The 25,984-nt window shown below is 41.4% G+C and overlaps 2 protein-coding genes across 2 annotated transcripts in view; one reads left to right on the top strand and one right to left on the bottom strand.

The window, feature by feature from the left end:
- Positions 1 to 2,888, bottom strand: part of ABCG5 (ATP binding cassette subfamily G member 5) — a 27,578-nt gene extending 24,690 nt beyond the window's left edge. Inside the window, exons 1-2 of the mRNA XM_019549392.1 lie at positions 2,655 to 2,888; positions 1,496 to 1,617 (exon numbers count right to left, since the gene is read on the bottom strand). Coding sequence (XP_019404937.1) covers positions 1,496 to 1,617; positions 2,655 to 2,755 — 223 coding nt within the window. The 5' untranslated portion in view covers positions 2,756 to 2,888. The remainder of the gene's footprint in view (positions 1 to 1,495; positions 1,618 to 2,654) is intronic.
- Positions 2,887 to 25,984, top strand: ABCG8 (ATP binding cassette subfamily G member 8). Its single transcript, XM_019549393.1, has 13 exons — positions 2,887 to 3,345; positions 4,491 to 4,601; positions 5,576 to 5,732; positions 8,988 to 9,226; positions 9,637 to 9,769; positions 11,238 to 11,507; positions 16,871 to 17,036; positions 17,144 to 17,236; positions 18,847 to 19,046; positions 19,175 to 19,251; positions 21,612 to 21,879; positions 23,258 to 23,385; positions 24,876 to 25,984. Exons 1-13 carry the CDS (start codon positions 3,292 to 3,294, stop codon positions 25,011 to 25,013), a joined length of 2,034 nt encoding a protein of 677 aa, XP_019404938.1. The 5' UTR covers positions 2,887 to 3,291; the 3' UTR covers positions 25,014 to 25,984.

Here is a 25,984-nt window from a genome sequence, read left to right as displayed (position 1 = left end):
GATCATAATTCGAGGGCAGCAGAAGATCTGTGCAACACTTACGAGCCCAAAATAAGGCAAGCAGACTTTAAATGTTTCATAAGCTCGAGGCTGGCCCTCTGCAGAAGGGTGAATTTCACCCAAGATAAGTAAATGGACAGTATGTTAGCCACAGAAATCACAGTGACAAATTCAAAAGGCTGAAAAACTTGGGTGAATTTGACACTGGAACTATAACTTACCAAGGACTAGAGGAAACTGAAAACCAGCTGCTATTTTTTGAACAGTGTCAGTGAAAATGGCCATGAGTGCTATTAAATACAGCTATGTCTTTATTTATTTACTTGCCCTCTCTAGAACAGGGGTAGGCAACTTCTTCCAGCTACAGGCTGGAACGACCCATGCCAGGTCAGAGGCAGGTGAGCATGTGGGTGCTGGGATCCTGCCACCACTGCCACCGCTGCCCCCAGCTTTTGGGGAAACACCTGCAGCCAGCACTTCTCCCCGAGGAAGCATGGGGAGAGCGCCTGTAGCTTGCGCCCCCTGCCCACTGAATGCCACAGAAGCCGTGCAGATCCATGAGCCATAGGTTGCCAATCCCTGCTCTAGAACATCTTTGATAAGAGTCCACAACATTTCCATGATAAAAATACAAATCTTTAGGGCAGAGTCTTGGGCTTGCTAAAGTCACCGGTGCAGCACAGAGGAACCATGAAACTTTCCAGCCTGAAAATCCAGAGCTGGTAGAAAGCTAGAATCGGGAGTACCATACCAGCACTCCCTCAAACCCTTCACTGTCAGTAGCAGGAGGAGACAGTGTCAAGGGTAGCATGCTGCTGGAAATGTGCTCCAGCAGTCCTCACAAACCAAACATCCCGCAGAGGACCATGCATAAGACACTGCACACTGGGAGCCTGGTTTCAGTTGATTTCAGATACAGAACAAATTGTTAGTCTACATCAGTGGTACTCCACCTTTTTGTCCAGTGGGCCAGATGGGCAGTGCCTGGTCCCTCCACAAGCCAAATCCAGCTGGCGGTCCCAGTGCGGGGCATGGACACATTGTGCCATGCAGAGGGGAGAAAGGGGCAGCCTGGCACCAATCCAACCATGCGGAGGATGGGGACGGGGTGTGGGCCAGCCCATACCAACTGTGCAGGAGGAGGGGGCATGGCCCAGCCCCAGTCCAGCTTTTCAGGGAGAGAGGGCATGGCCTGGCTCCGACCCACCATGCAGGGCTTGGGATTTCGGCAGTGGGGAGGGGTGACAGTATTAACTGTGGGCCAGATTCCAAGGTGTCACAGTCTATATTTTGGCTCGCGGGCCAGAAATTGAGCACCTCAAATCTACATCATTAACCCAGCCTTAGAAGGACAATCGTGTCCTCGGGGTGTTGTTAAAGAACTATCCACAATGAGAGCAAGCTGGAACATTGACAGAGCTAGGTAGTGACAGGTTTTTCTTTTACATTTTTTAAAGCAGTATTTTTCTGGACCCAAAGTTTCTGAACTACTTACCAGAGTTTCCCAAAATCCCCATTATCTGGCCACTCTCTATATGAAACGAGACATTTTTGAGGATCTGTCGCGACCATTTCTTACGGTACGATGGGATATCCCACCAAGGCCCAATGCGCTCTCTTTAAAAGAAGAGGTTAAAAAGGATGAGGTGCGGCATTTGGGGAAACTGAAAATTACATCTAAAGAAGTGGTAGCATTGAGGTGATGTTGTGGCCATGAGGGAAATAAACATGCTTTTGAATCTCTTAGACTTGAGGAAGAGTACTTAGTATTGGAAAACGTGTTTATATCCCTTCCAACTATACAGTTTGTCCAATAAAAAACATTGCCCACGCAAATCTTTGCCTCTTGCATCTGAAAGAGACGGGGCTTTAAAAAAATGGCCTGGTCCCTTCTTAGGCTTCTTTATAAGGTGTGATGAAGCACAATGAGGATCTGAAAGGATTTTAATGTTAAAAAGTATTTTCTTTTCCACTCACTTTTTACCTTAGTCACTTAAGGAAGGTAAAGCTGGTCCAACCTAGTTTTACAAGAGAACAACTGAGGCAACAGCAATCTTTATTGTGAATTCTTGCCATCATAATTGAAAGGGGGATCTTTAAGGTTGTGTTTATTAAATGTTAACAAACCATTTAAATTAAATAAAAGCTATTCAATTAAAAACAAAGAAATATAAAGTGTTTAACAGTCTGACTATAAACCTCTTCCCCTCTCAGTAGCTCATCTTCTCTTGAACCTATCATCAACTTACCTCTGTAATCATTGCATGTCTTCCAGCCTAGGTAAGACCTGAATTTGAAACACACGCAAAAAAACCCAAGCAAAATGAAAGAAATGACAACCCTTTCAAGTTTTCATTATACACCACAAAGCAGAAGAAAATGTGCAATTTTTTTTGGAATTCTCCTGTGAAAAATAAGCTGTTAATTCTTCAGAAATTAAAACCACTCTTTATCCTCAGAGAAATATATTCTAAGTATAAAACAAGTAGACCTAACTCATCCCTGGCATCTTCACTTGATTCAAACTGGCTTCAAATTCTTTCCCTGTTACTACTATTTTATAAATTAAAGGAAGTCTTCCGTTATTCCCGTGGCCCCAGGGATTAGTGCTGTTTCAAAGTCTCAGCTCACACAACGGGTCTTCAATACCTTACCTGACAGTATAGGAGACCCCTTGGAGGCTGACACTATTGTTACATGATGTCACAGCAGACTTCCTTTCTTCTGCTTGAGAACTGCAAATGCCCCTGTCCATCTCAGTAGACTTTGAAATGTATGGTTCTCCTTATTCATAAGCAGCCTTCTTACTCGTAATCACCCTCACGAACAGCTGGAAAATCAGTTAATCTGGGTCAATACTGTTGAGTCAACCTAGGAACATAAAAGGAACAACTTCGGTCTGTTACTGGTCCTAGAATGAATTTGGACCCTACCTTCTGCTCCCCATGGCTGCCAACTAGGATAGAAAAACTTTTTAGCTGTCTGTTTGCTCTTTCTTTCTCTTTCTGTAGAGCAGTAGACAGATGATTAGCTGTAACTATTATCTGATGAACCTTTAGCCTGAGTTTTATTGTCCCAGAAAAGGAGAACATTTACACATCTACAAAGACATGTCGGTGAGACAGAGCCAGTGTGCCAGGAGAGACAGTGGATATATTACTATGTTGAAGGGTTTGGGTTAACTGGAAAACCAAGAAAAGAAGGATTTGTGCAGCAAGCATAGTATTTAAAACCAAAAAGAAAACGTGACGGAAGGAGAGAGAGAATCATCTACCAACCAAGAAAAAAGACATGTCTGAAAACGTCCTGTTGGAATGTGCCACTGGGAGCCAGGCTACAGATCAGGTAAATACAGCTCACGTGAAAAGTGAGGGAAATTGCTGCAAGCAATTCAGGAGAAAACTGTACTTACCACACAATACCCTCTATTTGCATGTGAATGTGATATGACAACAGTATGCAGCCCTTGGAGAAGCAAGATGGTCTCGTGGTGAAAGGAGCAGACCGTAACACAGACAATCTGAATTCTCTTTCTGGTTTTGTCTTAGACTTTGTGTCTGAATTTATGCAAATCATTCAATCTCTTATTTCCTCCTCTGTAAAATGGAGATGATCAGATTCCCACATCATCCGGGAATGCTGTCAGGATCAATCCATTGCAAGAACTGCTCAGATGCTACAGCAGGGGCGGGCAATTATTTCGGACAGAGGGCCGCTTACTGAGTTTAGGCAAGCCATCGAGGGCCGCATGACAGGCAGCCAGGGGCAAATAACTATTAATTTTCTAAATCTTTTAGGGGCCCCGTGGGCCAGACAGAATGGCCTGGCGGGCCGCATCTGGCCCACAGGCCGCATTTTGCCCACCCCTGTGCTACACGCTGATGCCTCCCACATGACCTAGATTAGCGCTCTCAGGAGAATCTAGTGGAAGCGTTTGCTGACCAGGGGTAGGGATGCATCAGAGTAGCCTTTACTGTATATTTCTGTTAGAAATTGCTCCTGTTTGAAACACTTTCACTACAAAAATGATTACCCAAGGTATGAAAAATGTTGGAGGTTTTTGCAGTATTTATGTCACAGGGAGGGAGAGGAATAAGCTGATATTGCTCAGACTGAGGAAAAATGAAGGGACTTGGAGAGCAAAGTTTTGAGAGAGGAAGAGATTGGTGTGTGTGTGTATGTGTCTTACAGGAGTGTTGGAGCTGTGTTGGTCTAAAGACATAGGCAGACAAGGTTCTTTGGGTAAATCTGATATCTCTTTTTAGAGCAACTCAAATATTTGAGTTGGCCTAATAAAAGATATCAGATTTACCCAAAGAACCTTGTCTACCTATATATACATATATATAATATGTATGTATGTATGTTTGTACTGGGTAAAGGTGAGCCCCTGGCTTACAGGAGAACACACTCTGAAAGATATGTGATCAGGATATCAGGTGTAAGAACGACAGGAGTTTTAATTAACTTTCTAATAACAATTCCTCCAGGCAACGATGAAGTTCCAAGACACTATTTTTTCCTCAGATGAAGATAGCAGTCTGTATTTCACGTACAGTGGTGAATCAAACATTCTAGAGGTCAATGAACTCAACTATCAGGTACAAGGCCAGCTTTATTTATCTTTATTTACTATGGCAGGTATTCAATAATTTTCTGCTTGTAACATCTAAGATCCTCTAAAAAGATAATGAGGAATCAAAATACACACAGAGGCCTTGCAATTACTGTAAAAGAAACATCACTGAAGCTATGGAAGTTTTGGGTACAGAATCAGGCCCTTAGCCGCTCTGAAATAGTAGGCTGGTCTGTCGCAGAAGACATATTTGGCACAGCAATGGGTTGGGTGATAATAGGCAAAAAGTGTATCTCAGCTACATTTGTGTTCTTCTGATCCTGAGCAGGCTCTGAGCTCCTCCAAACAGGTCCAAGAGGCTATTCTGATGGAAGGGGGTCAAGTTGCAGAAGAGCCTAAGTTATAACCCCACTCTCTCAGAAATGCACTCCAGACTGGGAACTGATAGTGCGACATGCATAAAAAGATTCCTCAGGGAGCTATTTAAGATTTCTATCTGCTTTGTACCAAACAGCTGCAAAAAGCTAGAGCAGATCTCAAGAATTGGGCCTATTGCTTCAGCAAGCAAAAATACACTTTGCAAAGAATTAAAGGCCTGTGCATATGAGGTGTAACATAAATAGCTGGGTAGTATTTGCATTCCTGTTCAGATAATATGCATTATCTTTTATTTTCACTTTTGATTGTTTTCAGATTAGAGCTGACAAAAATATTTCCAGCCAGTTCTACCAAATGCCATGATAATCAGGAACTTGATAGAAATACATAGAAAGAAATAGGTTTGGTAATCAACAGTCATAACAGAAAAAAGATGGAAGCAAAGGCGGCTATAAAAAGGAATTTGCTAACACCCACATTTGGAAATGTGCATCAAGTTGGTGGCAGCTACTCCCATGCGTTTCTCAGTTTGCATCATCTTAACTTCGAAAGGTTGTGTTGTGATGGCACTAACTTTTTGAATGGAATGTTTATTTTCTTGTATTTAATTTTTTTCATTAGGTTAATGTGGCAGCTCAGATTCCCTGGTATGAGAACATAGCAGAACTGAAAATGCCTTGGACGTGGAACAGAGGCCCAGATTCTCATGTGTCAGCAATCCAGAATCTGAATTTTAAAGTTCAAAGCGGTCAGATGCTAGCTATTATAGGAAGCTCTGGTAAGACTGAAAGCTTTACCATATTGACCATGTCTTTACCATCAAGTGTACAATAGCTGCTAGCAATAATTTTCAGTCCCCTGGATGCCAAAGGACATATAATGCAGCTCATCTGAAAAAAACCCATTCCTTAGCAGCGGGTGTTATAAATCAATAAGACATGAGCACATGGATCCCATGGCAGAAGACAGTTTGATCAAGAACTTTTGTTTTGATGTGTATATTTACCAACTGTTTCTTTGTGAATAGTTTTTTTTTTTAACCATTACAGTTTGGGGGCCAGATTCCCTGAATCTGCCTGTAACAAGTGCAAGGTGCCTGCAGTGAAGGAAACTTGAACTGCTTGACCCAGCTCAATGGGAAGAATGGGCAAGTACCAGCCCTGACCTGGTTACATACGTACCCTGATCCTAGTCAGACCCTGAGAATGAGTAGTAGCAGTACAATTGCCTCACATCCACAGGTTGAATTCCACTCAGAGACAGATACTTTTGCAGAGTATGGCAGTAAATTCAGGTGAACTTAATGGAAAACACATAAAGAAAGGAAGCAACTCCACCACAGTGTGGTTTGTCTGTTAAACGCCTTCTACTTCCTATCTACCTCCCCCTCACCACCACCTCCTTTTCTGATTGCAGGGGCTGGTGAACTTTTCTATTGGGGTTCTGCTTTCTCAAGTTGCCCTAATAAAGACAACCCATGGTAAGCTTTACCTCTAGAGGTAGTAAGTCAAAGTTGACTTTGTATGGCTAGAGGTAAAAAACAAATCCATGCCTTATCTCTTCTGGGATTTAACTATCCTGATGTAAAATCCACACCTTTGGAGAGCAAAGATGGGAGCCAGGTGTGTCATAGAAGAGTCTTTATGTCAACAAAATTAGACTGTGGGCCTTTATTACTTAGCCAACAGGTGATCTGTTCATCTATGGAGCTGACCACCTGGGAAAATCAGTGCAAATCTATTTTAACCAGCATCTTTACAAAAGAAGATTTTTTTTTTTCATTTCAGGACATATGCTGAAATAAGTAAACAAAAAACTAGAATAAGTAGCAATGAAATTGAAGTTTTACCCTGGGGATCACACTGATAAAAGGCAGAGATTTTGATAGAATAACATCTTACATTGCAGTATATTTGATAAGGTAACTTACACTGAACATAAACCCCATTCAGCAAACCTGGTTTAAAGAGCTTTTTAAAATATAGTTTATTAACTACTTTATCAAATGCTTTAGTGAAATGGATCAAATTGCTGGTGGTTTTCTTTCTTTCTCCGTGGTGATCAAGGTGTCAGTCATAAATGGATTGGTATATAGCTTGCAGATGGATGGCATCCATTTTTAAAAGAAAATTCTACATTAAAAAACAACCTCCAAAACATCAAGCATGCAGTTTTTAACAAGACTGGCAATAAATTAAAAACAACAACAATGATGATAATGATGGAACTCTGTATGCCCTTATCTACTGTATCACACAGAATGAGGGCAAACCCTTTTGTTATTTATTTCCAAACCTGGATTTGCTCCCGTTCTTCAATTTTGCTCCCCCTAGATGTGAGCCAGGCATTTATTTGTAATATTTTACTTTTAATGCTTATTGATTGATATTATCACAGCACCTAGCTGCTCTACTCATGGGCAAGCAGTCTTTTGTGTCAGGTATTGTGTAATTTATACCTTACAGTGCACATTGGGCTGCAGTCAGATATATTAGGGCAGAGTCTGTGTCCAAACAGACCTCCATTGAGGCCAGTGGGACTATTACTATGCTTAAAGTTAAATATATCCTTAAGTATTTTGCTGAATCAGGGCCTGAGTTTTCAAGCTCACTGTAGTCAGCTAAAAATTGGCACATTTACTAATACAATAAACTTAAGTCTGTAACTTTGCTCTGATGGCAAAGGGGTTAGGGTCTAAAGATGTCAACTGTCTTTGGCACCCAGTTGCATCTTCTCTATACAGTCAAAGTACCATGGGACAGGGACCACAGTGATGCACAGCATGCCTGTTCTGCACATGCTACATCCCACAAAGATGCAATATAGAGCCACCTTTAGTGTAGTACTGGACACTCAGTAATAAGCATGCCCATAATGCAGTGCTTTTTGCAGTACACACAGAACCACAATAAGAATGGCTATGTGACATCCTTTTGGTGTGCGAGGCCAACAAAGCAGGCATCTTGTGCTTTACTGCAACAAGCCCCAGTGCAGTCTTTTCATGAGAAAGACACACCTAAAAGATCATTCCTAAATGAATGGTTGTTCCCTCTGTGCTTGTAAACATACATTTGCTGACTCTAAACTTGCAATAGCAATTCTGAAGCTTTGACTGTCACTTACTATCCTAACTTTTATGTTTCTGAAGTAAGTTATAGTGAGGGTTTCGTGTGAGGGTGTGTGCATGTGCGGGGTGCAATATGAATGCATAAGTTCAGGAAAGATGTTTACCATATTTACTAGCGTACCAGACTCATCTTTCCCCCCACAAAATCAGCCCTCCAAAGCTGGGGTGCCTGTCTTAATCAGGGAAGCTGACTCCCCCACAACTGGAAAAGAAGTATACAGACACTGGGTACTAATGGCTGCCAAGACAGTTACTGTTGTAGCATGAGCACAAGCTTCATTGCTCTGGAATGACCTCTTTGGGTATCCTTGGAAAGAGCCAATTCCCCATACCCCTTTTGCTCAGTAAAATATTTATTCTCACTGTGGCCTCACCAAGCAGAAGGGGTGGAGTCCAGTGTTAACCCTCTCACAGCCATAGCTATTAGCTGAGCTCTGTAGCTTTGTCTGAAAGAGCAACTGAGTTAACTCAAGGCAAGTGAGATGCTGCATGCAGTCTGTAGTATGTTGATGAGACTCGTGGTGTGAAAACAACAGTATTATTTACAGGAGTTGATATAAAGAACTATTTCCAGCAAAGGAGTAACAGTCTTCCTATTGCCCTTGCAAGGGTCTGGGTGCTAGGTTTATTGCTGTCCTGCTACACCGGGAAGTTCCTGCTGCTTCACCCACATCATCTCCTGGGATGGCACACTTTCTGGACACAAATCCCGTGTTTCCAGGAGGACTTACAAAATTGGCCATAATCTGGAAAAATCTTTTTCTCTACATTCTGGCTTCCAAACATAGTATTTGGAAGCATGCAGTGTGCTAGAAAAATGTGGTAGCTTTGTTTTTGTAAATGGAAAGACCAACTCCAGAATGTGATCCACTGAGAGTTTTAACCTTTTGATGATGATTTTTCTAGCCTGCGGAAAGACATCTTTACTTGATGTGATAACCTGCAGGGATCATGGAGGAAAGATTCAATCTGGCCAAATCATAATCAATGGAAAGCCCAGTACTCACCAGCTTGTTAAGAAATGCGTTGCACATGTGCGACAGGATGATCGACTGCTTCCCAACCTGACTGTCAGAGAAACGTTGTTATTTGTTGCAAAACTACGTCTTCCAAGGTTTTTTTCGGATTCACAAAGGGAAAAAAGGGTAATTAAAGCTGTTGGAAAAAAGAAAGTTGTCAAAAACATATGACAAAATTGCCCAAGTAATTATGTGCATTCGGGTAAGAGCAACAACACTGAACCTGGCATTTTTGTGTGGGTTAGTAATTACAAATCTTGATTTGTCAGTTTTTGGTTGCAAGTTTTAATATCATTTGCTCCCAGACTCAACTTGTATTTGTAGCAAAAATGGCCAATTTTGGAAGAAAACCTGGAAAAAGAACCAGATTTTGAGATTTTTTTTTAACACTATCTGAGAAAAAGCAAGGTTCAGTCTTAACTAGCTATTGGTCAATATCTGAATGACAATTAACCTCAAAGTATATTTTGGGCTTTATCTGTAAACTATAGTTCATGTTAAAACAACCGGCTCTTGCTGTATCATTCAACCTCCAGGTAGAAGATGTTATAGCAGAACTGCGGTTACGACAGTGTGCAAACACCAGAGTAGGGAACGAGTACATTCGTGGTGTTTCAGGAGGAGAGAGGCGAAGAGTAAGCATCGGAGTGCAGTTGCTATGGAATCCTGGTGAGCACAATAATGTTCATTTTAATTAAACCACAAATCTGTAAGGCTGAGGCTTTTCTAAGCAATTATTGTTTAATTCCTTGCTATAGCAATGGTGGCTATTTTTATTTGAGATGCTGGGGGGCAGGTCATTTTCATGCTTCCGTGGTCATCACAGCTCCAACCTCTATTCATTTACCTCACCTGCTCCCACTGACATTTCCGAAACACATTTTTTAAAACCTTAATAGGAGCAAGAATAAAACTGATGCCCCATGATCATTTTCCTAGCATTGAGTGTCCAAGCTTTCAAACTCTCACACACTAGTATCCCTTCTAGTTTCAGCTAAGCTACTTGTGCCACTAAGTTTACTTAAAGGAGTAGCAATGTTTAGGACTGGGGCTTCAGACTGTAATCTTAGCAACTGTGGCTATACTAGGATTTTTCAGACTTCTATTACCAACAGCTTGGGCCTCATGCAGTGGAAACTGTAGTACAGAGAAAACTACCCCGTGTTACCTTATCTTGCTGGCATGGTAGTAATACAGCCTACAGCTCTAAAGTTACAACTTCCTAGTGCAGGTAAAGCTACTTTTTCACAATTTTGGGGAAGGCAGAAATCATTTTTTGTAGGAAGTGCTACTCCTGAAAAAAAAGCTGTGTTGGAGATGAACACAAATCCCCACTTCTAGGGCAAAAATGGAAAGATAAAAATACTCTTTGGCACTTCATCTCTATTCTGAGTAAGCGCTCCAAAGCAGGAACCATATTTTGTTCCTCATTTTGACAAGGACATCTAGTCCAGTAGTATCATAACATAAATGTTAAAATGTATTAAGTCTCAACCTGTTTGGCATTACCTGTCTCAGGTTTTAACAACCAACTGCAATAATAAACAAAAATCACATCAAGCCATGCAAAAACATGCAGTAAAATATTAAAAATAAAATATATCCTCTTCACTTTTGTACTCCGAAAATGTATTAATGATTTGATTTGGTGAGTTTTACTATTAATCTTTGCACCTGAATAATGCAAATAATCTGAACACTGCAAGTTAAAGAATTTCATCATGCTCTAAACTCACTGAATCTACATTTCAGTTAACATGCATACAGAGATACAAAACTATAGCTATTGTTTGCTCTTGTACTTGTTATATCCAGCTGAGGAGAAAAGAATCAAGAAGGAAAATGTTGGAAGATTTTAAATACAGGGCCTGAATTTGTGCCTATTTAAGGTCAATAATAAAACTCCTATTGATATCAGTGGAAGCAGGATAAGACCTGAATGGAAAATAGGAAGTATTTTTAAAAGGGGAAGTTCCCTTTAATAAATATCATTTGACTTTTGGTATGAAAATATGCTTTGGAAAATAATTTTGTACAGTCCATCAATAAGTTTCCATATACCAGGGCCATTTAACTTGCAGCACGAGATCAAACTGAGCGCTTTCCTCAACTAAACACCATATATTATCTTTTCCAGGAATACTAATTCTTGATGAACCTACATCTGGACTAGACAGTTTTACCGCACATAACCTTGTGGTAACGCTGTCCAGACTAGCAAGAGGAAACAGATTAGTTCTTCTTTCAATTCATCAGCCTCGATCAGACATCTTCCAGCTCTTTGACTTAGTCCTTCTGATGACTTCTGGAGTCACCATCTACTCTGGAACGGCCAGAGACATGGTCCAATATTTTACAGAATTGAGTTATCCCTGCCCAAAATACAGCAACCCTGCAGATTTTTATGGTAAGTATCAAATATGATCATAAAAAATAAAATGGATTGCATTAAATTATTTATTTTCCTAAGTTATTTCTGACTAATTTACAGATTTTACTGACCTGAATTTAGATACTGATAGATAATTAAGTGCCTTTAAATTAACACTGAGCTATATTTTATTGTAATAACCTCTTGCATCGCAGTTTCCTTGAGCACATTAGTGCTGCAGTATAAGGAATAATGACCTTGCATAAATAAGTAAATCCCTTATTTTCAGTCTCCATTTTGGGGGGAAAAAAAACTTCTTCACCTGTCCCCTCTTCAGTCAGCCAGAATTTCACTCAGTTGATACAGATAAAGTCTTTAAACCATTATTGCTCTTGCATAGTTCCACAGAAGAATCAAATAGTTGAGGAAAGCTCCCAAAATGGTTATGCACACTAGAAGTAAAATTAAAACAGCACTGAAAAAATATATGATGTGGTATTTGTAGTCTATGCATAAAAAATAAGGCAAATGTCAAGTCTGCCAGGGGCCAGATTGAAAGTTAGGTTCTTCTGGAGGAGGAAACCAAAAAAGTCTGACTTACACTTAGAACAATTAAGTAGCAGTAATGGAAATGGAGACGTGTGGCACAAGTAACTTTAAGTAATGGTATTTGTTGCGGTCCGGTCCTCTTCTTCCATCCTTCTTTGCAAGGTAAGAGCTATGCTTCCAGTTGCTTAGTTTTGCACCTACTCGTATTCCCATGTTCTGTGTGCACTGAAACTTTCTGCCCAGGTAAGCAACGACTGAGCTATTAAGCTGCCCTCCTGCAAACAGTCCCTTTGCCTCCTTGTATCCAGGGTGGAAAGCTGTTAATTTGCCAAGGAAAGCAACAGTCTCCATTCCTGCATGGTGTGCTCCCCGTTCAGTTCCCCTTTTATAGGATGCAGGGTTTGCCCCAGGGGAACAACTTTAATCCAGACCAAAAAAAGCATACAAGTAACTTTAGCTCTCGTCTCCCAGAGGGCCCAAACCTGTCTGTAGAGAAAGACTAGGGCAATCAATCCCCATTACCAGGATAGCTGTGCTCTAGTGACCCCGGCTAAGGAACAGATCAATAGATTTGATTGCTATACAAAATACTGGGAAAAAGAGACAAACACCAAACAGTGCAGACTCTGTCCATCATCATAATAATCCAAACTCAGAGTCCCACATGCCTTCCTGGTATATAGTTTCATAGTTTCTAGGGTCGGAAGGGACCTGAGCAGATCATCTAGTCCGACCCCCTGCCATGGCAGGAAAGAGTACTGGGGTCAAATGACCCCAGCAAGATGTGCATCTAACCCCCTCTTAAAGACCCCCAGGGTAGGAGCCTGCACCACTTCTCTTGGAAGTTGGTTCCAGGCCCTAGCCGCCCTGACCGTGAAGTAGCGCCTCCTGATATCTAACCTAAACCTACCCTCTGCCAGCTTGTGACCGTTATTCCTGGTCATTCCTGGCGGTGTTCGGGGGAACAGTGACTTCCCCAATGCCTGGCATCTTTGGCAGAGACACCCAGGGAATGGATCTGGTCCATAATCTAATGGTAGAGAGAAATACGAAGAGCAATTTGGACAAGTTATTTTACGTGGAGCAGCTGATTTGACCTGCAGCGATCTTTGCTCCTGGGTTGGCTGGGAGCTTGAGCATGAACACAAGCCACGTTGCTTGATCTGGAATGACCTCTTTGCGTGTCCTTGGAAGGAACCAATCCCCACCCACTTTGGTCAGGAAAATATTTATTCTCGCTGCAGGCTCCAGAAGGCTGCGAAGCTCCCATCATGCAGCCACTCTAACACATGAGCTCAGCGGCCCCCTAGCAACAGCCTTGTGGCTGAGCATGACAGGTACCTTGTGCAGCACCCGAGAGCTCCTCGGAGGGAGACCAACAGATAAGAGCCTGGATACAGCCTAGGCTGGGGCTTCTCTGGACAGCACCATCTCTCCCATTAGTACCCTCTGAACTAGTGTGTCTAGCCACAGAGAGTCTAGAGCAGGGTAGTGCAAGCACCCAGGTACCTGTGCCCACCATCACTACTGATCCCCAACCACTCTGCAGCGAGGGTAAGCACAGACAGAGAAGCAGGCTTCACAGAGAAGGGAAGCTCTGTGGTGCGACAGGCAACAGCGCAGCTCTGTGCCACCGAGCCCCTATGCTGGATTAGACCTTTGCGGGCTGGATCTGGCCCATGGCCTACAGGTAGCCAACCCCTAGTTTAGAGCACCATCCTCTAAGCACCCTGAGAGCTGCAGTCCTCAGCTGTGGTTAGGGTCATGCCAGACTGCCCCCTAGTTACCTCGCTTTGCACACGGTGCCTGTGGCTGGTGGCCAGGGACTTACGCTATCAGCCAGCCTAGAAACCAGGGCACGCAGCTGGCAGTCAGCCCAGCACAAAGCAGAAAGGTCCAAGGCCACAGCCTTTACCCTACAACAGGAGGTGAAAGCCAACCAAAATCTTCCTCTACCAAGTAACAGCCTGTTACCTAGACACCAGCCCAGGGGGCTGTCAAAGTTTACCATGCCCGTGACAATCCCTGTGTCCTCATCCCATTTGTAACTGTAAATTCTGGTGATCAGGATGTTGTCTGCCATTTATGTAAATACTAGGGAACAGTCATTAATATGTAAATCAGAACATTGTGAGCTTGTTTAAACCCTCTAGATTACTGAATCTTCAGCACTAGCATGCTCTGGGAGATGGGGTGTTTGGGTATTTGCATGCTACTCAGGGGAAAGGGCTGCTTGAGCTAATGAAAAACTAGGATTTAATTCTGAGGGTGTCATATTCTCCACCTTCATTTCCAGAGTCTCGCCTCTTCTCTAGTCCTGTGTAATGGGTGCACCACATGCTCTCGTGCTGTTTCATGCCTTGACATTTGCTGAATTAATCCTTAAATGAGGGAGGCAAGACGTGTGATCTTGATCTACTGTGCCTTTATATTCATGGAGTAATCCACTTACACTGCCTAGGGACTTGTACAAAAAAAGCCAGGGTCAAAGCAACAGCTTCTCAGTCATAGTCTCTTAACTGAACCTTGATCAATTGTTTTTAAGTGCGGTTTGCCATTCTGTGAAGACTTGTGGAACCCTATCTGCAGTTTAATGTCATTTCTGTTAGGACATAATTCAGTTACTTTTCAATCATTCATCTCATTAGTTCCAAATTTTCAAGGCATACTATCATTGTCAATAAGCAGAATCCTATTGATATTGGTGGAAATCACAGAACTGGAAGAGAAAAATAGGGCACATGCAGAGTCCATGACCCCTGATTAGCAGGATCATCATTTATAGCTGCTTTTATAATTGAGTATGGATCAAAGAACCAATGGATGACAGCCATACACATTCATAGATTCATAGATGTAGGGTCGGAAGGGACATGTTCTAGCGCAACAGTACTCTCCCTACTCCAACCCCCGTCACCCTGAACAATTTATTTCCCAGACAGAAAAATAAGAACTTGGGGGTGGGGGGAGTCCAAGAGAAAAAAGGAGATATAAGGAGTTTGCACAGAGGCCCCTACCTGTGTGGGGACACTGGGAATGGGAGGCATACAGAGCCTCTGGTACAGCAAAGGTAGAATTGCAGGGATATGCAGTTCCCGATAGGATCCTCCATTTGCTTCCTAGGTGTGGGTGAGGGGGAAGAGATCCCATATCAGGGGAGAAAATGGTCGACAATGGTTGGAAATGGAGGAGGAGAGAGGACACAAAAAACACACACTGACACCTAGCAGCTGAGGGAATTGGAGGGAATACAGGGCTGGGCTCTGGCATGAAGGAGGTAGTGAGAGTTGGTGCAGTAAATTTGTGCATGACCCATAGTTGTTATTTTCCTAGAAACCTTTTTTTCTAAAATGCTGAGTATATTCTACACATCATTACAAAGGTTAGTTTTTTAAGTCATAATGTGGAACTTAAGAATCATTCTCTTTTAACTTGAAATACATTTTTTAACATTGAAAAGCTTAGAATAGATTGCCAATTAAAATCATACCACCACTACTTTCCACTTACGTATAGTCCTCTTCCTCCCCCTGCGATGAAAGCATGTATTATCAATTACTGCTATAATTTCTTTTGATTATCATTATCACTTTTTACTGGGGGGGCGGGGTGGTTACACCGATGCACCCTTCTGTAATTCTTGCTCCACCCAAACTCTAAAACCAACTGCCTGGCAGGGGAAAAGCATTTCTAGTCAGCAGTGGTGACATGTAGGGCGTGCACAAGAGTGCAGGTGCACCTCCTGAGAGTGCTGGTGCACCCCCTGACAGGCCACACTCGATGCTTAAGCGATGTGTGGGGGGGAGGCAAACAGGAGCACCAGTGTCCCCCCTGTGTTCACTGGCTGGGGAATGGGAGTGCCAGATGAAGTGCTACAGCCACTTCTGGGAGTGCCGTGGCTGCTTCCCAGTCAGCAAGATTGGCCGTGGTGGGACACCCTCCCCCCCAGCCGGTGAGATTGGCACCAGGGGACCCCCCCCCCAGGTGCTGACTGGTCGCTGGGGGGGCATGTCCCCCCCAACTAAGGTGGCACCAGTCACCCATGCTAGTCAGGCAGCACTGAGGGAGTCAATTGACTTCATGGTTCATTAAAATCTACCTGATTCCTTCTAAGTTCTTCATTCTACAGGTGTTAATAACCTCTCCCCTTCTTAATGGTCTTGATGTTCCACAAACCAAGTTATCCTTCCTTCTGCAATTCTGCTGTCTGTTAGCTGCTGCTGGTAATGTAGCTCCTATTTCACAGCCCATGCAGACTGTTTTTTTCTTATTCCAATAAAGTTAACTTGTTTTTACATCAATCTGAATAATACCGCCGTAGGCCCTTAGCATGTTAGTAAAGCTTCTAGTTTCTTTTTACCTGGAGAAAAATATGTTGTGTTATATATAATGACGTACCTTACCATGGGCACCCTGCTTTTCAAAATCCTAGATCCACCCGTGTTTTTACTGATGGAGAAACAAAAGCATAGAGGGATTGTGAACTCTGAAATTTAGCCAAGTTCACACAATAAATTGTAAACTTAACCAGAAAAAGAATCCAGAACTTTTATTTATAACCCCTGCCTCTAGCCACTAGAATTCACATATAAAAGTGAAAGTAAAGCCCATTTGTACTATGATAAACTAGAATATTGCCTTGGCCAGATTTAAAAGTTTATCAGTGTTTATTTAAAAAACTAGATAACTTTACTTTGTTATAAAAATTGTAAAGGTGGTTCCTGAGGTTTCCTGAAATAGATGCATTATATCTTGGTACATTCTTTTTATGAAGAAACATATATGTACGAAGTATGATTCAGTTAAAATCTCTCTAGGTATGTAGATTAATGTCAAATAATGTTTTGTAGTTGATTTGACCAGCGTTGATAGGCAGACCAAAGAAAAAGAGATGGAAAGTCAGAAAAGGGCAAGGATGTTTGCTGCCTTGTTCCGGGAAAAGGTCAAAGATTCTGATGACTTCTTATGGAAATCTAATGAAAGAGAAATTACAACTACTGCTTCCAGTGAACAATGGTAAAATAAGTATATATGCATTTAAATAACTTGTTTCTTATCCAGCATATTAATTGCTGAAGATTGAGTTAGCTAGTTCCATTTACTTTTTCATTGCTCTTCGACAGTTCCCATTTCCAGTCAGAGGAGCTGATTAACATGCATTCCCATTCAACTAACCAGTTACCAGGGAACATCAAGCTGTTCACTGTATTACTGAGGTAATCTCACCATCAACATAAATTGATGTCTTCCATAAATACTTAAAAATGAAATGCAGCTGAATAGTTAAAAAAAAAAGGCAGCATAAAGGGCAAAATGTGCACATGCCAAGTGTCTGGAGAAAGCCAGTACTAAACATTTATCCCCATTAGAATATGCCAGTTGCTATATCTGTTGTAATCTTAAGATTTCGTGGTCCCCAAACCCAGAGCTTTTGGCAATATGTTGCCCAAGACCCCTTCCAGCACTACTCATGGCCAGAGAAAATTGAAAAGTTAAAACTGAGAGTTACAGGGATGTTGTCCAAAACGTTACTTGCTCAGTATTGTTGCCCATGGCCATATGAAAGCTGGGGACCACTATACTACCTTGCTCTGTGTCCTACCTGTTTTATTCTTCAGAATAAGGCACATACACTGTTCCTCTAGCCCCGGTTGTCAAACTTACTCAGTTCTCAAGGCCAGATCTAGATTGTGGGGCTCCTTGCAGGCCAGATATGGATACAGCAGTGGAGGGAGGCCAAGTGGCAGTGACCAAATGGGTTCACACAGCCTTTTATCTGCCCCCACTGCCAACCTGTATTCCCAACAGGGCTTGGCATGCCAGGTTTCAGTGGTGGACCCAACTCTGACTTGCGTGGACCCCAAATTCCTGGCCCCTCTGGGAGCCCCACAGGCCAGATAACACCGGCCTGTGGGCTTTTGGTTGAGTACTCTTGCTCTGGCTGATTGTGTAGTGCTCCCCACATTAAGGACCTCAAATAAATTAATTGCGACTCCAATGTCTCAAATTGTATTGTAAGACATTTGATTATTTTAGCACGGTAGCACTCAACTTCTCGCCCATGGATCTCCCCTGTAACAGTGTTAAATACTGCTTTCCTGCCATCACATTTCTAGACTTGTGAGGAGCCCCGTGGATCCATACACTCAGAAATCAGCTGGTATAAGGCTGGATCTGATAACATAGGGGCCAGGCTGGTGTTCCAGCCTGCATCTGCAGACCAACGCTGTGCTGGATCCAGCCATGGACCAACCCCATGTGCTGGATTCAGCCCATGCCACTCATCTGGCTACTGATTCAACCCATGGGACCAGAAAGTTGAACACCACTGTTTTAATGCAATAGTTTATTGATATTGATACTGATTATTTTTATAATGATAGATTCTGACTACTACTGTCATTTACACAACTACTAAAAAAATCAAGATTTAAATAGCTTAATATGTATAGAGTACTACTACCATATAGTTGGTGATATTAGAAGCACAAGGCATAGATATTTCTGTAGCAAAGTTTCCCCTTATCTCAAGTGATTGAACAATACATTTAGAGCTGAGGATCTAATTTCCATCCCCATTTCTACTAAGAGGTTCCCTGCAGCCATACTATCTTAGAATAATTGTAACCATGAAGCAAGTGGGTGGATGCCCATTTGTTACAATATTTTCTATTTGTTTTCTATGTGTTTTTCTAAATAGTCAAATTTGTTCCCATTAAAGGGAGTAAATACATGTAAATGAGAACAGAATTCAGGTCAAACTAAGTAGAGAGTAGCTGGCTTCAGTGAATATTATAACTTACAATTAGCATTGTTGTTTTCACAGTCGTCAAGTCTCCAATGATTTCAGAGATATTTCAACATTATTAATCCATGGGTGTGAGGCCCTTCTCATGTCATTATTAATTGGATTCTTGTTCTATGGTCATGAGAAAAACAACCTTTCTATTCAGGACACAACAGCTCTCTTGTACATGATGGGTGCAATAACTCCTTTTGCAGTGATTTTTGATGTTATTGCAAAATGTAAGTGTCAATTTTGTTGCTAATGTTTTAAAACAATCAAAACAAGAAAATAATTCTCAATAGTGAAAAAAGTATTAGCTAAGGGCAGACCTAGCATGAAATAAACTCATTTGTGTTTTATCCTGTAGGTCATTCAGAAAAAGCTATGCTTTATCATGATTTAGAAGATGGAATATATTCTGTCAGTCCATATTTCTTTGCTAAGGTAACTACTTTCAGCTGTCAAAAAAGTGCATATTAGGTTTTAAGATGAAAAGTCAAAGACTTGTTGTGTGGGTGATGAAATTCTGATTGTACTTTGCACTTCTCTGATGACTGTCAGATGCAGTTGTCATCCTGGTTCCCAAACGTTCATTAACTAATTAAGTAAGCCTCATAACACACTTGAGGCACCTAGCTCCATAAACTATGAGCCTAACCCCAGGCAAGAAAATCATCGAAGGCACTGTAGGAACCTTTACTGGCTATTCAAATATGGCTGTGGCAAAGACACCTGGTCAGTTCCACAGGAGCAGGTGAAGAGATGGAAAAGCTTTAAATCACTGCAAGAAAGTTACTCTGACATCTTCAAAATGGCGTAGCAGCCTAGAGGGCCTCCCAGCCTTGTCCTCACTAAAGAAAAGAAACCCTTGTCTTATGCAAGGTACAAGACCTTTGTAATCTTCCACTATGCACAAACCAGTGCCAAAATTAGAAAAATGGCAGAGATGAATCTTGGCCAGTTGCTTCTCATTGCCCTCTGTGTTGACCAGTTAGAGAAAAGTCAGCATGATCATGTAGGCAATAATGAAGTCATTTGTTCTAAATGGTCAATATGTGTTTCTAAGGGAAAGCACAGTCCCTGTCACTGTAGGTTAGCTTGGATTGTGATGGTGAAGAGGGAGGCCCTTTTCAGTGTCTTAATAAAAATCAGTGTCGATTGCTGCTCTTACAAAGCGGGCTGGAGTCTGGATAGCTCTGATTGTCCAGGTAATGTATGAGAAGTAAAGGTTTTATGTGATGTCCCAACTGTACAGTTGGTAGAAATATTGGAGGAGCTTTTGGGCAACAATTAGCCTTCCTTGATGCCTCAACATCTCTCCCAATCGTACAGCTTGTTCAATAAGATATCACACAAAACCCTTGCCTTTTTATGTTTTTACAAAGCATCTTTAACATGTGCTATGTAAAGGATAGATTTTTGCAAAGTACCAAAATTCTGCCCGCAGTTATTTCTGCCCCACCTTTGTGGCTAATGTCACTTCTGAGCATAATTGGCAGTTACTGATTTCCAGTTGTAAATGTCTGTGCACGCAGATCAGGTAGCTGGACATGTGAGGTCTTTTGTTATTTGTTTCCATCAATAATTTTAGCCCATGAAGTGTTTTAAAAAAATACCTCAAAAGGCCAAAATTCCTTTCTAAATTCTCAGTCCCCTAATGGTGTTGCTGGTACAACTCATTGCCAAATTTGGGAATTCTGAAAATCAAATGTGATATGCAAGACCTTTTCACATAACTTTTCTTCTGCTTACTGTGTAGTTAGATTGCTGTTGAGAGTTTAGTGATGCAACATGTAATACAAAAGATCTTTCAAAAATACTGCCAATATATGATAAAATGGCAATACTAGGGGGTTGTTCATATGTGTATGGTATTGCTGACCTCGTCTTCACTTTGCCTCAGAAATAAGTAGCAAAAAATTGCGGTAGAATGTGTTAGCTGCTACTTTCACCTTCAAGGGCTCAATTCAGGATTGCTCTAGGGAAACAAATATATTAAGTATAGGAAGCACCACTGTTCCTGGAAAAAAAAAATCAAAGAACCTTTTAAAAATATATGTTGTTACTGCCAGAGCTGAGAATAACCCCTTTTTTGTAATGCTGCCTCTTTCTGATGAGTTTCAGCCACTATGGCATCTATAATTTAGGTTTCCATTTCCACACAAGATATGAAACCCTCGTTAGCTGCCGGAAAAATCGTGCTTCAAATCATGTCACATAGATAGCATAGTTTTCACAGAAAAAACAATGTAATTTGTTATGAACACAGCAGTAGAGGTATAGTAGTAAATCACCTAATGCTTCAGGTACATTCTTTGTTCCTATGGATTCAATTATTACAATATTACGTACATATTTTTAAGTTGATATGAATCCTATATATTTTTTGTTAAAACTGAATTAATTAGATTGTGCAATAGGCTGGCCCAATAGCAGAAAAGAGGAAAGGTACTAGTTCGTGCTTTGAAGTGTTTGCCTTAGAATTTGGACAAAACTGCATTTGTAGAGACTCAATAGGGACATTTTGCTCTAAAGGTCATATGAGTTTTTATGAACGCTGACAAACTAAACACAGCAAAAAGTGTAATCCTTAACAAGAAGACTATCCTTATTAGCTTCATTATAGAAAATGTCACAACCAGCAACAGAAAAAGAAATTAAGCAGAAGCCTCATTTCATTTTTAGCATGTAACTGAGAACATCTAAAAAGGGGATGATGATTACATTTTCATTATTTCCTGCAGAATTGTAGATCTGAAATAAGAAAGTTCTGTGATTTTCATTCTTTCTTCTTCTCTCCCCAGATTTTGGGTGAACTTCCAGAACATTGTGTTTTTGTAATAATCTATGGGGTTCCCATCTACTGGCTGGCAAATCTCAGTCCTGTGCCAGAACATTTCCTTCTGAACCTCTTGTCAGTCTGGCTGGTGGTTTATTGTGCTCGAGGAATGGCGCTTTGGGTGTCAGCTCTGCTGCCAACCTTACAGCTCTCGGCCTTCGTAGGCAATTCGCTTTTCATAACATTTTTCCTGAGTGGTGGTTTTGTGATAAGCTTAGAAAACCTGTGGACAGGTAAGACGGGTGCAGACTCATAGATGTCACATACTTATAACTTCTGTAAACAATAGGCAATTTGAACACAGCACAGTATGACAGCTCAGAAGGCCTGGGCTCCACTCCCAGCTCTGTTACTGTCCTGTTGGATGAGGCTAGATGAACCAATCATTGCTGCGTGCCTCAGCTCCCTTGTCTCTAAGGGAGGTTAATAATAGCTAACTTTCTGGTATCTGTAGTTAAAAAGCACTATTTAAAAGCTTGGTACTGTCTTTAATGTGTTTTTAGAAAAATAAGTCAAAGATGAGCATAAAACCTGTCTGATTAAAGTTTGGAACTACACTATTTTCACTATAGAGTTCAATTATAAGCGAAATATTGGGAAGCCTTATTTAATACTGCATTTTACCACTATTGTTGTACAACAAATACCAACAATACATGGTAGTTACTTTGCTAATATAATATTTGAACTGTCAACTTAAATCTCATTTCAAAACAAATGTATTTAGTGTATACATCATATATATTATTTAAACGGAAAATACTGAAAAAAATTCCAATTTCCTTTTAGTTATTTATGCTGCTTGCTTACTTTTTGCATTTTTTCAGCTTGCACAATGAATGCAAACTTCTCAATTGTGCTGTTGTGCTGCTATAGCCCAACATCATTTTCAGACTCTCCCATAAAAGTGCAACTCTAGAGTCTGGAGCAGATACCTGAGCAGAATACTTAAAAACTAAAGAGAGAGCGAGAGAGAAAGAGAGACATATTGTGGTATTCTAAAATGAAGCCCTTTGTAGTGTTTTTATGGTTTGTTTACTAGCTTGTTTTTAAAACATAACTTAAACCATTTAATCAAATTTGGCCCCAAACTAAATATGCTTTAATTATGTACAATATATGCAAAAAGCTTCCCAAAGGAGGGACTATACTAGTTTTTTTGGGTTTTTTTTGGTGGCAGGATAAAGGGGGACCCTCCAGGTTTGCACACCCAATTTTCATACCCAAGTAATTTGTTTAGACACGTTAATCCATCAGCAAGATGAATTCTATTATAGTGTGTTCATGAAAGTCAAGATAACCTGTTTGTTTTAGAGCTGGGGTTCCCAAACTGTGGTATGTGTACCCCTGGGAGTATGCAAGACATCTCTGGGGACGTACACTGGAGAAATTGTGTCATGGCAGATTTAGTTTTCATTATAGTAATAATTGGCAGTTAAGGGGTTATAATATAAAACGTATGCTGGTGGGGGTACATGGGCAACTGGTAAACCTAGAAGGGGGTATGCTATAAGAAAAAGTTTGGGAACCTCTGTTTTAGAGGCTATGGATACATTTGGTGTACTTATATTAAAACAGCTTCTTCCTTTCCCTTCTTGCCATCTTTTCCAGTTCCATCATGGTTTTCTAAAATATCTTTTCTCAGATGGAATTTTCAAAGCCTGATGCAACTTCAGTTCACAGGACTCACGTACCACATGACAGTTGGCAATGTTACCTTTCAAATTCCAGGGAAACTTGTAAGTTGCTCTCCAATAAGAATGCAAAGAAGTATTTGATAAATGATTAAGAAAAGGCATCTGTATTTTTGTCATAACTGGCTCAATCAAACTCTTTGACCTCAGCTGAGGTTAATGCTATGGCATCAGGGAGGTTTGGTGGGATTATTTAGTTGCTCCCTTTCTGTATCAGCTCCCTGTCAGATCCTGCGCAAGGACAGAGAAGGAAAAGGAGGGCGTAGAAGTGGTTAGAACCACACGCAGTTACTCCCATTCCAGCATCCACGGAGAAGGAAAAGCGATGCATTCTCCGGCCCCACTTGCGAGTGAGCGTCCGAAGCCTGTTTCAGAAGGATGCTGGGATAGTAGCTGAGGGCAGAATAAAGTAGAGACTCATAGGTGTAAAGGGGCATAGCAGCAACACTGTTAAAGCTTCTCACTATGGCTCTGGAGTGGGGAGTTTAAGCCCTCCTCTGGATTCATGTCAACGGCCATTCCCAGCTGACCCAGATACAAATTGGTACCTGGTCTTTCCAGCAGCCAGATGTGATGCTAGCCACATCACTCTCGTGTGTGCCATTGGCTAAGAAACTAGTGCAGCCTTAACCCTCCAATGAGCCAATAGGCTTGAATAGACCTTTCTTCTACTGGTATAATGATTAAGAGCCCTGGCTTTTAACGTTTGGATGCTCCAGTTACTGTTGATACTAACCTGAATGATGGGGAAATCTCACTCCAGTGTTTCTCCGGTGTGCATGTGTACACAAAGTCAAAGCAGACTGTAACACAAATGGCAAACCTCTGCCACTCCTGTAGAAGGGATTTTTGTCTCTGGCAGATTTGCCTTCAGTGTTTATATGGTGCCTGAATTTTTCATCCCTTCCTATCCAGGGACCAATAAAGCAATAATTCTCTGTCAAACATCAGCTACACATGAACAAGAGTATGTAAAAATGGGGCTGTATTACTCCAGACCCATCAAGTGATGCAGCTGTAATTGACAATCAGAACACAGTAGTCCCGTATCTTAAAGCACAGGTGTCAAACTCACACTGCACCCCAGACAAGATCTGGACCAAGGGGCTCCCTATGGGCCAGATCTAGCTGAGACAGTAGTGGCAGCGGCTGTGCCAGTTCTGGCTCCAGCACAGGACATGTGGTGGCAGTGGTGGCTCCAGAGCCAGTAGCCAAGGAGCTTGGATTGCAGCAGTGATGATGGAGGCAGATCAAGGCCAGATCAACCCATTCTCAGTCTCTTGTCACCGATTGCCATGCCCACAGGGGCCTGGCTTCTGCAGCAGGCCCCTGTCCACACTGCGTCCAGCTTGCAGTGGCTCTCCAGTAGGTAGCCCACTGGGCCAAATCCATCTCACGGGTCCAAGGTATGACACCCCTGTCTGAAAGCTATACCTAAACCATGAGGAATGAGGAAAGTATAACAAGGAGAAAATGTGCCATAGATCCATCCAAAGTGGCTTTTAACTACTATTTTATGATGTTTATGGTTATAGGTAATTCAAGCTCTGGATCTGGATTCTCATCCTCTCTACACAAGCTACCTCATCCTTGCTGGTCTCAGTACTGGTTTCATGCTGCTATACTATGTGTGTCTGCGGTTTATCAAACAGAAATCCAATCAAGACTGGTAATCGTTTAAAATGCAGAAAAATGCTACTGTTTGTGGGATGTCAGGTTACAATGTTCCTAATATCAAACATCAGCCCCTTTTCCACCACAAAAGTGACCCTACCGTAATCCCTCACAGTGACCCTCACAGATTTGATTAATGTTCTGTCACAAAGATCTACAATAATAATGCAATGATTTCTGTAAGCCACAGGATGGCAGCAGAATACAGGTAGTTGAAAACCAACTTCATGATTTGTGACTCAAATAGTAATGTTGCAGATAAAGATAAACCATGTACTAAAATGAGCCTTCAGCATTTGCTATTTGTTCTGACACACAGTTACGTGGGTGACAAGTCACATGCCTGTGGTTTACTGGATTATTCTGTGCCAAATGCCCAGCTGGTGCAATCAATGTAAACCCTTCTAAATCAATGGATTTACTCCACTTTACCCCAGCTGACGATCTGGCCCATCATTTCTGAATGAATTTTTCTGCATACACTTACCTAGGATGTCTGGAAAAAGTAAGCTAATAATATAATGAAAACAATCAAGGTTTTCAGCATCATAAACATCATAGTGTTTTGCAAACAAAATACACTGCAGATAAACACACACCATTTCTTCGTTCACAGTAAAAGTGCAGCCAGATGAGGAGGGTAACTCTGTAGCAACATACGCAAAGCATTCTTCCACAGCGCTTTAAACCAGGAGGTGAAGAATATATGATTTCAGGCAGAATTTTAGGCAGGCAGAAGGTAATGATCCAAACAACTGAGTTAGAAAACTCTAGTAATAAGCAATTAAAATGACTCAGAATACCACAATATAAAGGTTCCGCACTTGTCTGTTGTCTACCCGTTGTTGATGCACAGAATATGCATTTGGTGACTGTAAGAATGATTTTCTGTTCCAGATCAACATATAACATATTATCCTTCTGCTGTTTGTTTTTGAAAATAGTAATAAAAATTTGCTATGAAAACAGA

This window comes from Crocodylus porosus, unplaced genomic scaffold (genome assembly GCF_001723895.1).
Source record: "Crocodylus porosus isolate Cpor-Errol unplaced genomic scaffold, CroPor_comp1, whole genome shotgun sequence".
Lineage (NCBI taxonomy): Eukaryota > Metazoa > Chordata > Crocodylia > Crocodylidae > Crocodylus > Crocodylus porosus.
This window is presented reverse-complemented; position numbering and strand designations above follow the sequence as displayed.

Coding starts and splice junctions, on each gene's coding strand:
- ABCG8 (XM_019549393.1), top strand. CDS start 3,292: ATGTCTGAAAACGTCCTGTTGGAATGTGCCACTGGGAGCCAGGCTACA. Junction 9,227..9,636: donor ATTCACAAAGGGAAAAAAGG/GTAATTAAAGCT, acceptor TTCAACCTCCAG/GTAGAAGATGTTATAGCAGA. Junction 19,047..19,174: donor TTTTGATGTTATTGCAAAAT/GTAAGTGTCAAT, acceptor TTTATCCTGTAG/GTCATTCAGAAAAAGCTATG.